This window comes from Oratosquilla oratoria, chromosome 4, assembly GCF_046742065.1.
Source record: "Oratosquilla oratoria isolate Oo_2021 chromosome 4, ASM4674206v1, whole genome shotgun sequence".
Classification (NCBI taxonomy): domain Eukaryota; kingdom Metazoa; phylum Arthropoda; class Malacostraca; order Stomatopoda; family Squillidae; genus Oratosquilla; species Oratosquilla oratoria.
In genome coordinates, this window is record NC_134780.1 from 84,853,387 (window position 1) to 84,871,587 (window position 18,201).

General features: G+C 38.6%; 1 protein-coding gene across 1 annotated transcript; it reads right to left on the reverse strand.

Annotated features, from left to right (window-relative positions):
- Window positions 1-462: 462 nt before the first annotated feature.
- On the reverse strand, window positions 463-18,198 carry LOC143024576 (uncharacterized). The gene is made up of 12 exons (XM_076183387.1): window positions 18,195-18,198; window positions 17,609-17,928; window positions 16,729-16,891; window positions 14,034-14,161; window positions 12,556-12,685; window positions 10,745-10,932; window positions 8,674-8,842; window positions 7,670-7,830; window positions 5,251-5,424; window positions 2,670-2,918; window positions 2,379-2,567; window positions 463-2,259 (listed from the first exon to the last, which is right to left on the reverse strand). Exons 1-12 carry the CDS (start codon window positions 18,196-18,198, stop codon window positions 2,041-2,043), a joined length of 2,094 nt encoding a protein of 697 aa, XP_076039502.1. The 3' UTR covers window positions 463-2,040.
- Window positions 18,199-18,201: the final 3 nt, after the last annotated feature.

An 18,201-nucleotide genomic window follows, 5' to 3' on the forward strand; every position in this document is an offset into this window, starting at 1 on the left:
AAGAAACTGCGTCTTCTCTTACATGGCTACCCATCCCTCATATGGAAAATAGAGATGGGGATAACTCCCTTCAGGTTGTGCCAAAATGTTATCCACATACAACCCCCCCCCCCCCATCCTCAGTCCTTTCCCTTCCTTGCTTGACAGACAACAAATTATTGGGAGAAATATTGATCAAAGTATTGTCTTCTGGCCACTACCCTAATGGTTAATTTTGAAAAATACTTCTCTCAATAATTTGTTATTTTCATAATTTTCCATGACTTATTATCCTTCACTTACAATGTTCTTTAGTTAACTACAATTATTCAGTACATAAGACACTAAATACAGAAATAAGTCATGTCAAGGAATTTTAAACTCTTACTAGTTTTAGATTGGTGTGATTCATACTTCTGCTACAGTGTAGTAAGTCAGTATGTTTTGTAATACTGGTGTTTACGAGGTAAAATACAAAACACATTTTCTTTAAGAGTATTTTTATGTTTTCAATAACTAACTTAATTACACTCTATTGGGAAACAATAGAGGAAGAGATCTGTCTGGGGAAAGTGGGTGAAGAAGACATGGGTCTAAGTCTGAGTTAAACTTATTTCATTCCTTTGAAGAAGCCTCACAGTACAACTATTCAGGAATATAACTTGGACCTAGACCATGTCTTCCTTACCTACTGTGCCTGACTTGTCACAATGCTTCAACATAATACAGTCTATATATGAAAATGATAAAAATTGTACTGTACAGAATTGCAATACATTATCAGAAGACTGCACTGCCATGTTATTTTCCAATTAGTTGATCAATCATTCAGTAGATGCCAAACAAGGGGGCAAAACGCAATGCACAAAGTGTTTTGTTAACTGATGCAAAGCTAGCAGGTTTTTGGGATTCCATGCAATGTCACTCACTTCCTTAGCAACACCTACCCCCTAGTTTTCATCCATGTGAAGCCACTAGTCTTGGTAATATTGCTGTTTTTTTTATTATGTAAACTATCTATACTGCTTTCTTCATCTTCTAGTACCTTCCTCTATGAAGCTTCTTTGTCCTGCCTTCTAGTAAAGTTTAAAAAAAAATCTTTCAAACTATTCTTTTCCTTCATATACTTTTCCCCAAACTATTCTTTTCTAATGTTTAGGTTTTCAACATGGCATGGTTGTTGGTTACATTGTTCAAAACCATTATGCTAACAATCTTGCTTCCTCTCATCAATACAGTGGAAATTATATTCATTCATATTTGTAGGGGCAAAGATACAAAGAATGACTACTTTTAAACTTCTTGTGTCTATTCAACTCAAGGGATCCTTTTCTTTTAAGAACCTTGATCTTCCTTTGCATACACAAGAAATCTGCTGACCTGACTACTTAACAAAGTTTGGCACTAATGAGTATTTCTAGATACAATGATTATTATATGGAGCAGCAGAGTAAGACCATCATAACCACAATGATCATGCATGATCTTAGATATAGCATAAAGAACCCTTGTGTAATGACATCTACTGCATACTAACAAACTAGAAAGGAATGGGGATAGAACAGGACGGCTTGGTAAGGAATGGGTGGTGTAAGGAAGGACAAAGATATGTGTTTCAGGTTTAATGAGGGTCAAATGCCCTACCACTGAGTAACAAATGAGATTTTAATTGATAAGAATTAATATTACTTTATATTCACAGTTGTTAATCCAATTTATAGGTACTAATTTTTTTCCAAGAAAATATGCAGAAAAATTACCTATGAATATGGAATACTAAGGATATAATCTTCCAAGACAAGGAATACTATGCTCTTTTAAAAGTCCATGAGAAGTAGTCTCCAAATAGGAAATACTAATCAAATACAGTAGAGTGGGTAGTCCTTGGAAAGCATACTCTGAAGAAAACTCCATTCACAAATTAGAAGACATGAGTTATGAGAAAATGATACATGTAGAGTAGCCTTCACAGAACAGATGCTGGAAAGTGACTCCTTCATGGCAGGATGGTGGGTGTTTTAAGACCAACATAATCATTATGATCTCAACTAGTCACCAGTATCAGTTGGTCACCTTATAAGGAATACTTGTGTTACGCTTCCAAAGAAGGAAGCCAATGAAGATACCCACACAAGTACCTAAGATGGCCATGGAGAAGCCTAAGCCAGCCATACTGCCTGCAGTGTACCCAGCCTTGAGGTAACGCATTGATTTATGCCGCATGTGTGGATGCAGTGCTTCTGTGGTTGTCTCAAGGGATCCTCGCTTGATAGTCACAAACTGCAAGTGACATAATATTTCATAAAACATAATGTCTACTACTTCATTTACCAGATTTAGATGATCAATATGTGTTACAGAAACACAACAGAAAACCACTGAGTGAATGTAAAACTCACCACTTTCTTGGTTGGAGAGACATCAAGTTTGACTGATACATTATGCTTGTGTGTAATATCATGCAACAGCTTGTATGCATCTGCCATCAGCAACTGAGGTCGAGGAGTAAGTACAACCCCAGTAATATCAGGCTTCTCCAAAAGCACAAACCACACATCTACTTCACCTGTATCTGCTCGACTGCTCAGCTGTGGGTAAAGACTCAGATGATTCTCAAGAAATGAAAATTATCAAACACTAGGCTCACAGTATTAATGAATAACTAAATAAGTTCCTAGGCATATGCTTACGAAGAGGTCCGTGATCCTAAGTGGTGACACTCCAGCAATGCCGGCTACTGCCCTTCGTATAGAATTCTTAGCAGCTTCCACATTATAGCGAACCAAGTCAGAATATGATACTTCCAGAGTAAAAATGAGGAAGAGTCGATTGATGCGGTTGAGACAGGGTGAGATGTCAAAGTGACGCCAAGAGGGATGACCATCACTATATTCATAGAAGAAAGTGTGGGCTGTTGATGTCCAATGGGTAGGATTGTCCTGGTAAAGAAATGATAAACAGATAAAAATATATGTTAACATGAGGTGACAACTAGGGAGGGTTGCCATGTAAGTGAAGCAAATGGGGCAAATCAGCCTTGGGTTTCTGGCTCTTCTGTAGAGGTGTTGTGGCTTGCTGCACTGAATCTGATCCAATCAGTGGGCAGGGGACAAGAATAGCCCTTCATCCACAAGGAACTAGGATAAAAAGAAAACAAATAGGTAATCGAGAGGTGTATTCCTTGACTGGCTACCTCTTTCATATGGGGGAAAGAAGCCTTTTGGTATGTAGATACAGACAGAATATTTTACCAACAACTGCTGACTACAACATAACTGGGGAGATCTTACTGTCAAATTGCTTGACATTTTGTGTTGTACTTCTGTGAATGGGAGTGGAGTATGTGGGGATGGAATGGGCGGGAGTGCTTTTTATGCCTTTGTTTTTTGGCTACCTCCCTTGTAAGGGGGAAAAAGCTGTTGGTATACGTATGTATTTCTATGATGAGATTAGTTGTGGGTACATACATACATATACCAAGGCTTTTTCCCCCTTACAAGGGAGGTAGCCAAAAAGGGAAAGGCATAAAATCATTTCCACCCATTCCATCCCTGAATACACTCCACACCCCTCCACCCTCCCTCTTATCTGAGCACCTCCTGGATGACGGGTCATCCCTGCACCTTGTCCACTGCCCTGGGTCAGAAGCAGTGTCGCAAGACACAACACATCCACAGCAAGGCTGCTTCATTAAATTGGCGACCCCCCTCTCTCCTGAAATTAGAATAAAATTGCCAATCGCAGGTGTACTTCAAGACAAAGGATTCACAGTCCCACCATCCTAGAACACAACAAGGATGTGTTATCTCGCCAACACCAGCCCTGGTGATATATGGAGGAAAAGGGCACACAAAGTAGTGCCAACAAGTTACGATGGGAGGAAACTGAAGAAATATAGGTTTTCTTTGACATTTTGTAAGCCTTGTTCGTGCATAGTGCCACACTCACCCCATGTGCTTTCCTCACCCCACAAAGATGATGTAGATATTGTAAGTGAACGTAAATAGTAAGCTGTCAAGACTTATGCCCTCGAATAGACTCTGTATTGGCCAGATAGAGATTCTTATTAGAAATGCTAGACTCGCAACAACTTCTATTCTGGACAATAATGTACTATGTAGCAATAAACTTTATGAATGGCTTGACTTCAGGAGCTATATGCTTGTGGCAGTATGGAGTGTTTGTCTAAAATGACATCACAAGTTTCATGTTGATAAAGCCTCAGTGGTGCATGATCAGAATTACATTTTCAGGTCCTATACGAAACAAGGGCAATGTCATTGCAGCATGGAAAAAGCTCTTCCATTGCACATGTTATTTTTGTCAATGATAAACATGTATGATTGAAAAGGACATTAATATGCAAAAACCCAGTCAGATATGTCATGTAAATGAATATAATGCAATCAGAGATCAAATCCTGTCAACACTCACTTTCACCAGGAGGTGCCCTAAGAGGCTGACACTCAGTCTCTGGATTGAGATTCAGTTTTCTTTCTATCAATTTCAGTTATATTTCCATCACCTTTTCACATAAGGAGAGCTTGTTCCTATCCTTATTACTATAAGGTAGTGACACAGATATGTCCCCCACTAACACAATGCACACAACAGTCCAAAGTCCCTTTCCAGAGAGATAGGGAACCTGGAGACTGTTGCTTGTCTCTGTGGGGCTGTGGAATTCCAGTCAACAAAACTTAATGTACATATATACATACATACATATATCAGAATGCCCTTTCCCACTAATAAGGGGGCTGGCTAAATCAAAGCATGTATACACCCTACATCCCTCCCACACCCATCCAGAAACCCATTCATTGTTGCTCCCATTTTAGCTCACACTGATGAAAGGGCATCCCTATCCCTTTTCACACTGCTCTGGTCAGGATCAATACAGCAAGACACAACACTCCCATGGCAGGGCTCAACAACCATAGCTGGTTTATTCCTACTGTTTTATTATATGATGACCCCGACTTCATCCATTTGAGAGAAAAAAAATTAAGCACAGGAATCATATGGATACTGTTTTTCATTACATTTCATACAACAGTAATAAAATAATACAACTGAAATATGAAGTCATATTGCCTGCATTAACAACTAATATACTGGAGCATGGAAAAACAAAAATAAAGGTGGAAATATAAACTAAGGCACAATACTGGAGTACTTTAAATCTTATAACAATCACCAAAGAAATCACAACAAATTATGTATGAAATTACATGCCAGCATTATCCGATGAAAAGAACTGTGATCACTTACTTCATCAGCTAAATAAGATGAAATGCCAATGGGCACTTGACGGACTTTGTTGAATACTTCCACTTCAACTGTCCAGTTTTCGTGGGAGAAGTAGACCTCAACAGTAGTATATTGACCTTTTCGAATACGACGTTCTGCTACCCACACATCACAAACAATTCCACGGATTACTCTCTGTTGAAGACAAGAAATGATTAAACACAGCCTGAAGGATTTGTTATATATACTGTACTTTATGTAAATATAGGTAAGTTTCATAACAAAGAGGGGGCTTTGACTTATGGAAAAGAAAAAGAAAAGAAAAGAAAAGAAAAGAAAGAAAAAAGAAAGAAAAAAAAAAAAAAAAAAAAAAAAATATATATAAATATATATATATATATATATATATATATATATATATATATATATATATATATATATAACAAAGAGGGGGCTTTGACTTATGGAAAAGAAAAAGAAAAGAAAAGAAAAGAAAAGAAAGAAAAAGAAAGAAAAAAAAAAAAAAAAAAAAAAAAATATATATATATATATATATATATATATATATATATATATATATATATATATATATATATATATATATATATATATATATATATACCATCAATGATACTTATAATTCTGAGATCTAAATCAAATTATTAATCAATCCACTGTCCAAGTTCTTCTTACAAGAGACCTGCAGCTCAGTACAGAGATTTTGTGCCGGTTTCTGGAATGAATATAGGCCAGTATAGAATGTAATGCTTTGTGTCTTATAGGTGGTGGTTGCATATGGGGTAATTTGTGCTTGTTGCCTGGCTAATTCTGTGTTGGTACTGTAATGGTGGTTAAATCATACAATAATTATCTATTTTTCTCACCTTTATGTTGCATAACTTTCTGTCTTCATTCTCAGACTATTACTTGTGAATATAATCATACATACATATACCAGAGGCTTTTTTCCCCTTACAAGGGAGGTAACCAAAAGACAAAGGCATAAAAACCACTCCCACCCATTCCATTCCCACCTACTCCACTCCCATCCACCTCCCTCCCTCCCTCTTATCTTGGCTCCTCCTGGATGACAGGTCATTCCTGCATCTTGCCCACTGTCCTGGGTTAGAAGAAGAGTCACAAGACACAGTACATTCACAGCAAGGCCACTTCATCAAATCAGCAACCCCCTTTTCCATCTCATACAGAAAAGTAGAAGACGGGGAGAAATCCCTTTGGGCTGTGTCAAATTATTTTTCACACATACTCCCTCACCCCCCATCTCCCATCCACTCCCCCTCATGCATCACAGCATCATCCATACACAACCATTCTCCATTCACCCCTATCTTCTGTCCTCTCCCGTCCTTCCTCAACAGACATTCCCCTCTTTCCCAATGCCCCTTTTACTTCATCCATCCATCTCATCCTTGGTCACTCCCTCATGTTCACTCCTTCCACCTCTGCCTTCCACACCTCTTTTATTATTATTTTTTTTTCACTCATTCTTTACCTAACTGTAATATAAAGGAAATGATCAATGCTTGTTGGGGTCTTGTCTCCTACTCTCTGATACATTATACTTTGCCTCAGATTCATGTATGGTTCCAATTTAATCTATACATTTGATTTCCAATGATTATATCTAAATCTGAATTCATGTATGTTCCAGCTCAGGATATATTACCTTCTAAACTATTTCTAGAATTTGTGCACCCCCCAAGTGTGAGGGGTGGGCAGACTGAATGGTCCTTGCATAGAAGTGTGTACCAATAATTTTCATGAGCCACTGTATGGGGAGATTTTTGGTTTCTGAGTCACCCACCAGCTCACCAAGGAGCTGGTGTCTAGCCTAACTCAAACACCATTATATAGAACATGTGTGCCAATGGTCTTAAATCAACTAGCTCCATGTGCTTAAGGCAGCATATCCCATTTATTACAACCACGATATAAAAAGCCCAAATTAATTTAGCTGCCGGTATGATGACATTTTCAATGGGTTAATTGAAAAAGTCATTAACCTTTTGAGGAGTGGAAGATTCTTCAGGCTGAATACCCTGTAAGGATTACTGACTGCATAAATTTTAAGTAGTTAATACTCTAAGGACTTTAGTGACACTCAGGCAGACCAGAGTTATGCAGCATTCTTTTATGACTGGAGACTAATTTCCACTCAAAGAAAACAATTCATCATTTTTAATTTCTATACTTCTTTGTGCTGGCCTCTTTAAATCTCTCCTTTACTACATCTACGACCACCTCTTTGGCACATTATCTGGCTGAATAAGAGTGTCTAACATAAGCCAGAATAAATTCTCAAGTGTCACAGCTCTCCTCAATGGGTTAATTACATCATTACATCATTAATCTCCATGTAAGAACAGGTAGAGAAAACAGAATAAGTGCAAAATTAAAGACTAAAGTTCCAAAAACTCACAGTTCCCTTGTAGATGAAATGATTTGAATCAATAGAAATGAGTTCCGAAGCATGGCGGAGTCGGATGTGTTGATTATCTGAGGAAATTGCATCCAGAGCATGGAGAGGAATGCCTTGGATGCTGCAATTACTTGTCTTCTCATTTATCATGTACTGGATACCTGTAAGGAATAATGTGTACACTTGATACATCAGTTACTTGACCAGTTATACATAATAACTTATATCGCAGAGCATCAATGGACACCAGCGAGAGGTGGTTATGCAGGACATGCATAGAAGAGATCATCTCCCTGCTGCCCATATTAAAAGATCATCAATATCCTCACCTCCACCTAAAGGTTCACCTTGTGGCACTTGGTCTCTAGACAGGACTCAAGACTTCTCCATAATCTTCCATTATTTTCCTTTTTTTTCAGATTAAGAGACCTGACTACTGGAAACACTGAAACAGTTCTATACTGTATGAAAGTGGCAGTACGTTTTCGTTGTTACAGCTGTAGCAAGCGAAACGTTGTACTAATAAAGGCTCTGTCCTCACATAGTGTTTATTTCGATAGACAGCCCTATACTCCCACAACAAAGTCAGCAAGCCAATATTTCTTTCTAGAGAGATCTGTGGGAAGCCCCTAAGGATCACAACTTGTAATCATGGGGTTGTGAGTTTTCATGTGGAGAAACTTGAGGTAACTATCAACTAACAAATTTTTACTTGACTTTCCCATTTCCACAAACAATGGCATTCTAATGTCATCTTCAAAAGTTATGAATAAAAGAATCTATCAATAAATCCACTGCCCTTCAGGAAATGAGGTATAACCACTGATTCAATCCATAAGCCACTCAGTAAAGTGATTTTGTAGGGGTGGATTAGGAAGGAAGTCACAGACCTCTAGGAGACCAAATTTCCACCTTTCTTCACTCCCATAAGTGCCTAATATACACAAAAACACAATACTCAAGTAAAATTGGGGAAAATATGGCTATTTACAAATATCACTTGCCTGTCTTAAAATCATGGATGATTCGAAAGGTCTCAAGATTGTTCTTTGTGAGCCCTGGAATGCTTAAGAAAAACATTCCGTCTGCATGAAGGTGGGGGCGGTATGTGAAAGAAACCAGCTTTTCTTCAGTTTCATAATAGTGTGATTCATAGGCCACAGTATTGAGGTTCTGCAAGAAAAGTGTATGAAAGGAAAAATGAAGGTGATGGAAAGACATAGAATAATGTTAATCCTTTCACTGCCTATAATGATTGATACATTTGTTCTCTCTACTAGGCAAATCTATTCAGCTGACTGAAACCCACTGCACAGCATCAGGGGTAAGTCCATTTTGATTAACCATTTCACTGCTACTCATGACTTATCACATACATTAGTTAGTGGTACTGCCAGGTAACTTTCATCAGCTGAGGGAAACCCATTACATAGTAAAAGGATTACAAATTGGTAAGATATAATAAAGGGAAATCAGATCATCAGTAACTTTTGGAAATAGCTCAATAGCCCATGAAATATACTGTACTGTATATACACATATAATGGGGAATGAACTTAAGAAGACAGGATACTAGGACCTGAGACTGTGGAAAGTTGTGCCTAAAAGGATATAGTCCATTATATAAATTTTAATTTAAGAACTTGCATATCAGTAAAAAATGTAAAGACATTTAGTACTCTTGTAGGGGAAGAGAAGTTGGCCTATATACAGGACTATTATTACTATAACTATGATGATTTAAAACAAAATGTTGAAATAGAAACAATGCCCACTCCCTCTTTTGAAGGCTCTTGAAGACTTCTCTGCAAATGAATGGATACATAAGTAAGCATAGCATACATACATATACCAAAAATCTTTTTCCGCTTTACAAGGGGGTAGCCACTGCAAAGCATACATACACCTTAATCTACCCCACACCCATCCAAAACACATTGATTGTCCCTTCTATCTTTGCACCTTGTGGATCAAAGGTCATACCTGTTCCCCATCACACTGCTCAGGTCAAAGGCAATGCAGCAAGACATAGTGTTTCCACAGCAGAACCTGATAGCCAGAGCTGGTTTAACTCCATGGTTTCATTTTATGGAAAATAAAAAAGAAAACACACACATACGCACACCTCACTCAAGAAACTCATTGAGCAGACAAGATGAATATTCGTTTGGGTTGTGTGATTTCTTCATTCATTTACAATGACCCCATTCACTCCTATCTTTTGCACTCTCTTCTTTACTTGTATCTAATGCAAGGATGATAAGGTGAAGGCAGTAGAAGAGAAGAAGGGAACATATGTGGATTGGTTGTAAGACAGAATTAGGGATGCATACGAGAGGTACAAGAAGAAGAGGGGAGAAGCAAAATGTAAGGTGAAGCTAAAAGAATGTGGAAGGGAAAGGTGGATGGAGTGAACCTGAGGGGTAGACCAAGAATGAGGTGGATGGATAGGGTAAAAGGAGCTTTGAGTAAAAGGGGAATGTCTGTTGAGCAAAGAAGGTAGATGAGGTAAGTGTGAGAGAAAAATGGATGTGAATGGAAAGTAAATTGATGCTGTCCAAAGGGATTTCTACTCATATTCTCTATTTTCACATGAGGGGATGAGGAGGGAGGGTTGCCATGTTAATAAAATACATGGCCCTGGTGTGTATGTGGTGTGTCTTGCTGCATTGTGTCTGAACTGGGCAGTGGGCTGGGGACAGGGATGACCCTTCACTCACATGGAGATAAGACAAAAAGGAAATTATTGACAGATGGGAGTGGGAAGGGTGGGGGTAGGTGCATGCCTTGGCTGGCTACCTCCCTTGTATGGGAGAAGAAGCCTATTGGTATACAATGGAATGCAGAGGAGATGCAAACAGCAATAGACCTATTGGCCCTTTATGGGGCTCCTTGTGAACTGAATTAGACTTTTTCCAATTTGTCTTTGCTATCAAAGTTCACTATCAAGTGACCTTGTAAAGTGTGTTTTACTCCCTCCACTTAAGTTTCCACTTGCTCATTATAGAAGTTAAATTAGTTAATTGTCTTACAACTTATTTTTATCAGTATTCTTTATACAAACTCTTTACTAACCTCAATGACAGTTTCCATGGTGAGAGAGAACTGATTAGCAAGCTTGGGCAGAAACTTTCTCTCATATGGTGGACATAAAACTCCAGGAGGTGTAGCTATGAGGGCACTGACAGGTTTGGTGTATTTAGACCATGACCGTACCTGATACTGAAGCCACATTGCACCACCTGGGAGCAGGAACACACGACCTGCCCCACAGAAAGAGAAAGTATTGATTTTGGATTAAAAGTGAAAAAGAGATTTCATGTACAACTGTGCAGTAACCATGACTTAGCTTCAACCTGTCAGCTAACAGCTCATTAAAATAATAATGAAAGAGAATACAATGACTGTGATATGAAGAAAATATACTGACCATAAGTGTTAGTGCTTATTCATCATGTCTTTAAATTTCACTTGATTTTATTAAATATTTTTACATGAAAAGATGATTGTTATTTCATGATATTGAACATAATGAGTCAATAAACAAAGAAGAGGAAAAGAAGAAAATGAAGAAGAAGAAGAATAAAGAAATGATTAGCTCTTTTAACAAGAACCTCAAATAAAAGCTATATAGAGAACAAAATACCTGTACGTGAAATTTCATTTAGACATAAAATTATTTCAGAAATTAAAAATAATGGTACATCAGAACTCAAATACACTAAATGTTAAGTAGCTTGGAATCCAATAATATATACATTTTTTTTTCTATTTATTCATCTATTTTTTTTTAGAAAATTTTGCATCAGATGTTGAACTTTTCTTGAAACTCACACTAGAATCAAAGAACCATATACAGTACTACCTCTCATTAATGGATGTTAATTAGCTGTGTTTGCAGTGTTTTCAGTGTTTTTGTTGCTGTTGTTTAGTGCTGTGCAATCACTATATATGCCACCCAAAAACCACTCCAAATCAACGGATTATTCACATCAACGGACACTGTTACCCCCCTTTTAGTCCGTTAATGAGAGGTAGTACTGTACTAAAATTAGGTAAATACCCCTCAATTACTAATCAGTACCACTGACCTGCACAAAAACTAAACTGTGTGAAACATTTATTATGAAGTGGGTCATACCTCAGAAAGAGGAAATTTTTGGTAGAAAATCAATTTGATTCCAGATTTGGAAAATCAAGATTTTACTCAAGAAAAGCTAATGTGCAAAAGAAGAAAGAAGGCTAAGTGGATTGAGAAATTATGAAATTTTGAAAGCAGTATAACCTTATGTTCACTGAAGCTGCTCTAGCAAGTTATGAATTTTTCATTTGAATTTACTAATGAAGGATAGTCCAAGTATGTCTAGGGAGTCCTCAGGAAAAAGTTATTTGCCATAAAAGAAAATAAGACTATAACAAGTGAAAAGACAGAAATTTAATCTTGGTGGTATTGAACAGTACTAATGTTTCTTTGTCTCAATCAGATATGTCAGAAAAGTCAGAAGTTAAGGTGTTTTGCACAATTCCTTCTAAAAGAATAGAGCTCAGTTTGAGGGCATATGGAGAATGACAGAAAAGTGTAAGGTGGTATCCTAATTATAAGATGGAAGAGAAAAAGTGCAGTTAAGTAGGTCATTTATGAATACAAGGAGAAGAGTAGGAGATACAACAGAACCCTGTGGGATGGCAGAGGTTATAGACATCAGAAAAAACAGTGACCATCTACAACAGCAGCTACAGAATGGCCAGAAAGATAATCAGAATCAAGGGAGCAGAGAGAGGGATAGAAGCCATATGAGGGTAACTTAGACATAAAAAAAACTGTGCCATACTCTATCAAGTGGTAATGGATTTGACTGATGTAATAACATAGGCATACATCTAACCTGAGCCCCTGACAGAAAAGGCTAATGGAGCGAAGTCACTTGTTGCTGTTGCTCTGGTGTACACAGCTTCCACAGTCATGTCAGCACTTGTAGCTCTCCAGGCCCACACATCAACCCCACCCACAGTGGCCTACAGAATACAAAATATTGGACTGAAAAGGAACAATAATTGACACATAATTTATAGCTATGGACATTTATAATATTTACAAGTTTGATTATATGGAGTTTTTCATCCTTTACTAGGATAACTGTATTTTCAAATAGTTTACATTCACTTGGCTGTGCAGAGTTCTAGTGTGGTATACCCTATCTGGGGTATTGGCTGCATGTAATTGTGTGGTATAACTTATCTGATACTTTAGGGGCTGTAAGGGGAGCCCCTATGGACCAGAGTCACACATTATTTTGTCTGTGCTAGAGGAGATATCTACTCATGGAGAAATTATGCTACTTTATAGTACTGTGACTATCTCTCCATTATACTGCCCCCCCCCCCAACCCACACACACACATACACACCTCTTTATACTGTCCTGTACCATTTCTTTGAGGGGAAGAAAGTAAACTGCCACTGAATTTTCCCACTTGGGTTGTAAAAGGTAGCTAAAATGAGATGTAGTGATGGAACTAGGGATTCTGCTCTCTGTAACTCTAAGGGGTACATTACTATGAGAGGTCAAGGCATAAGAGGGTCTAGAAAGATTTTTCCAAACAGAATCCTAAGGTTAGGTCTTTTAAAATGTGTGGGTGTGGTATAGGTGAGGAGAGAGTAAACGGGAAGAGATAGGCGGCAGTATGTTTATGAGAAGGAAGATGGATCTGTTGGCATGAAGTGAAACTAAGTTGAAAGGGAGATGTGGTTTTAAGTGTGGGAGTGTAGTGGGGAGGAGGTCAGGAGTGAGGAGAGGACAAGGGTGGGAAGGGGTGGCTCTACTAGTAAGTGAAGAGTTAGGTAAGCATGTATACCTATCTGACACCTTTGTTTAAATCATTGAATTCCAGCTCTTGTCTGCTTGGCCTCCAATCTTAATTATATTTATCATTCCTTTCTTCAACATCCACCTTTGACTCCATTCATAAATCTTATCTAGTTCCTCCTATAGTATACTAACTTACAATCCCCTTTACATTTCACTCTTCTCATGAGCTTAGCATAATCAACAAAGACTTTTGTGTTGCTACGTATTCCATTAATCATATCAATAATATATAATAAGAACATTACTGGTGCCAGTACTGAACCCTGTGGTACCCCAAAAGGCATCTCCCTCCAACACTTCATCTTTCACTAATGTTCACATAGGTCCATCATTCAAGAAATTCTAATTGTGATACACAGCACTTGAATCTACTTGTAATCAGCCATTCATTCACAATATTATATGTATGCCTTATCAATCTGTAAATCTTGAATAGAATTGGATAGATTTTGTGTTTTATATGTGCAGTCTATTTATTGTTAAGTAAGCTCAAACCTGGGTAAGTTTTGCTCCTTTGTTTTTCAGGTATCGAACAATGGCACCCACAGATACATAGTGACGGCAGAAAGGTGTCACACAGAAGCATTTCTGAGACTGTCCACTGTGTTTGCTGCACTTGATACCTGTAGTAGGAGAAAGCATATTAGGATATTTATTAGATGCCTGCATTGAGAAAAACATATTAGGGTATCTAAAGATGAAAATCTGAAGGGGAATCCATAACCAAAACAAGCCTATGAAATCTGTCACCTGTATACAAACTATACACTCCATATACATGACATCCTTAATGCAGCCACAAAACTGATAACATTAACAAGTTTTCACCAACATTTGCTGCTTTTACACATTTTGTTATGGATAATGAGCAATACTACAACCACTTATGTGCAAATCCCATGTGCATAAACTGAGAAATGCTCTTGGAATCACCATTATTATATCCATTTTATCCAATGTTTTTTGAGAGTTGTTGGAGAAAATTCATTGCCATTAACCACTTCGGTACGATGATGCCTACGTGGGCGTCATGAGGCGCGAGGAGCCGCTACACGTCGATCCCGGGGTCGGCGTCTCTTTATATATTTGTAATTGTACATGAGTTACCCCGGATTCTGCCAACAGGTTTGATCATATTTTGTGCATTCATTATTACTCAGAGTAAAAGAGAACAAGTCATACAGCAGTGACTTTATATTTTATAATGTGAGTAGTGTGATGCATCGTTCATATGGCAGCCGATGATGCGCGCGAGAATTTGACTTGTACTGAAGTGGTTAACGGTTTTGAAGCTGCCATGATGACACCTTAAAAATAAAAATCCTATAGTATTTCAATCAATCATTGGAATATTTCGAATGATCTCCCTTGAATAGCAAGTGTATGGTCCACTCACAAAGACTGGTGAGGGAACGAAACAGCAGAATGAGGCTTAAAAACCCACGAAAATACGCAGGGTAGAAAAAGCCGCTAAACCTTATCCCGTCTCTTTTTTTCTTTTCTTTTACTATTTCTGACGTCGAGTTACAACCAGAAAACGTGGTTACTGGTAAATAAGTACCGTAATAAATGCATGAAACAAATTATATTCTTTTCATATCAGCAAACATTCGGTATCGTTAAACGAAAAAAGTACACTCCATGTTCAAATGGGAAAACATACGAAATGCAAAAACCTTGTCATCAGGTTAATTCGATTCATAAATCGCATCATCGTTATACAGATCTAATATACTCTCGACCATAGAAATAGTAATCAATACTCCTGTACATAGAAAAGGAATAACTACTGCATTCCTATAAAGACAATTTTTTAATGCATAAACAAATTACTACAAATTCATTTTCACAAGTGCCTTTACAGGATGACCACTGCGGGTGTAAGTCAATGTAGGTTCAAAAACAGGTTGAACAATGTCAGGTGATTCTTATAATTATTTTTTCATAAATGATAATAATAATAATTATAATTTTTAATGATCGGATGATCGGAATGAAGTGATCGGAACAGCAGTACTTAGAAATTGATCGGATAATCGGGATCGGATTAGTCGTCGATTAAGTGAAGCAGCCTCGCCGTGGATGTAGTGTCGTCTTACTGCATTGCTTCTGAGCCGGGGAGTGGGCAGGAGGAAGGTGGTGACCCGTCATCCACGAGGAGCTAAGATGAGAGGGAAACAAGGGTGGTGGATGGGAGTGGAATGGGGAAGAAGCTTTTGGTGTCTATACTCAGGAACAGGGACTCCATTCCCGACATTCCGAGCCATTTCCGGAAATCGGGGACAACAAATGTGGCGCGCTGGGAGTGGACCAAGGGAACCCTAACAAGGGCTTCCCACGTCCGTACCATCCCGTAAATCCCCGGTGACAAAGTGTCACAATCTTTTTCATGATCACACAGTCACCTAGTTTCTAACATAATGTAGATTAAAGGCCCTTGCCCTTCTGTACATTAGGTTTAGCGTGATACATCTGTTCATTCTATCCCTGTCACTAGCCCAAGCTTCCAAAAATAGCCTGCTGTCCTTCTTGCTGTCTTTGTACAAAACTTCAGTACCCTGCCCTCTGAGGAACAACAGCACGAAGCACATTAGCAGGGCACTGAAGTCTTGTATAACGGTAAACAGGCAGTCAGCTGTTAATAAATGCAACATAATCTCATTCAAAGTTGAATTGACAGGACGTCTGGGTGTCCTACTGTATACATACAAGGATTAAATTTTCACTATGTAATCACCACCCATACCGAAATTGTATTTTGCTGCACACGATACACTTTTCCGGCCTCTTGTATTGTACGAGTATTAATTTGTAAGTACACCTTTTGTATGCGATGTTGAGTGGGGTTGGCGCATATCCGGGAATTGCTTCTGGGTTACTTGGCTCGTACATACTTGAGGTGAGGGACCGTGAGGTTGTATGCAGTCAAGGGTTCTCTAATGAATACATTTTATCAAATCTTTGATAAGAATGTAGATATTCGAGACGCCTCTACGTGAGTGAATAGTGAAATCAAAAGAGAAAATGAAAGAGAACAGCCGAAGAATAATGCAGAGCAATTCAAATAACGTGGTGACAACTGGCCACAACAAGACTTTGGCCACAGTGAAAAGGTAAAATAAAAGAAACAGGAAATCAGAACACTGGTTCAAAGCATTACAGGTATAAAGAGAATGGACAGTTGACTCACCTTCGATAATGTGGACTTCAGCATTAGAAGCACTATAAATGCAAGAGAGATTGAGGCTCGCCGATGTCAGTTCGTAAGCGGCCATAGCATCTCGCTCCCGTTCCGTCACAAAGAAGGTGCTGTTTTTGTGCACGTCCAGGACTTCCACTCTTATTTCGTAGCTCTGTAACCATATGGGATGAGGATTTATTACACAATATCTGCACATCACCACTGCCCACCTCCACCATCATGTAGGCCTGTCTATGACCTTAATTTGTGGAACGTAATTATAGGATACAGGTATACTCGTAAAAAAAAAAAAAAAAAAAAAAAAAAATTTTGCTGTGTGTGCCGTATAATTAAGTGAAAATTCAAGACTAAATATTGTTTCATATTCTGTTGATTCTAACGTAAAAATCGCCGATTACGGTAAAATATTCAGGACTTTTTTAAACCTCTTTTTTATCGTTATTTTGTCAGCCTTGTGGGTGGCAATTCCAGGCTAGAATTGCCGCCCTCATAAAAATGCTGCCCAAGGGTATATACCCACTCACACCCACACCCACACCCATGTGAGGGTCCTGTTAGTTACTGGGGTAAGAATCTTGGCAGTCAACACATTAATATTATTATGATTTTTTTCGCATCCGACACCTAGATATGGACCAAAAGGTCTTCTGTCGGCATGCTCTGCCTTTGTAATCCTTTGTAATACGAGGAAAACACTAAAGGGAAAACAGTGATTCAGTGCAATGTGAAAAGCAAAGATAAAATATCCTTTAATATCGGCGAAGAAAGCTTCAATCAGTTATGAATGAAGTAGGCTGAACAGGTATTGTGCAATGAGCAAATATTTCTATTGTCAGTGAAATATATCACCTTAGTTTGCGGACCTTACCGATGGAAGCTGTGGGATATAGCTGCTGGGGGAGCTGGGCAGCTTGTAAGCTGTTGGTGGGTACGAAGACTGCAGTGATGGCGACGGTGGTGGAGAGGATATGGTCGAGGTCGAGGTGGATAGGGGCAAGGGAAACGCAGGTGGAGACGCTGACTCGACCAGCGTCCTCGCGGGGGCCGCGGCAGACGGGGGCACCGAAGGTACCGCAGGGGTAAAGGACAGATCCACCGGGGGTGAAGCAGATGAAGTTGAATCTTCGCCATGATGGAAGCGTATGGATCCGACATCAGCTTTGGCCTCTTGTTCTGCCGGGGTGAAGACTGATGTGTCAACAACGGGACAAAACAAAGCGAGTTGTGTTATAAGCTTACAAACATGTAGGCCTACCTACTTCAATCCTCGCACCAACCTTGGATTTGAAGATCTCTGTCCAACTGTTCTACTCTTACAAACTTTAGTCCTTTGTATGATTTGTCTTAATAATAATCCGAATGCCCTTCCGCCATGACCTCAGTTGGTATATTAATTGTCAGGTTTGGATTTAACCACGCACTTCGAAACTCATCCCCAGGTCTTTACTTCAAACCCATGCT

Excerpts from the sequence above, each read along its gene's own strand:
- LOC143024576 (XM_076183387.1), bottom strand. Across the intron at positions 14,162-16,728 it reads TGAAGTCCACATTATCGAAG|GTATCAAGTGCAGCAAACAC; the intron begins GTGAGTCAACTG and ends CTCCTACTACAG. Across the intron at positions 5,425-7,669 it reads ATTTCATCTACAAGGGAACT|AGAGTAATCCGTGGAATTGT; the intron begins GTGAGTTTTTGG and ends TGTCTTCAACAG.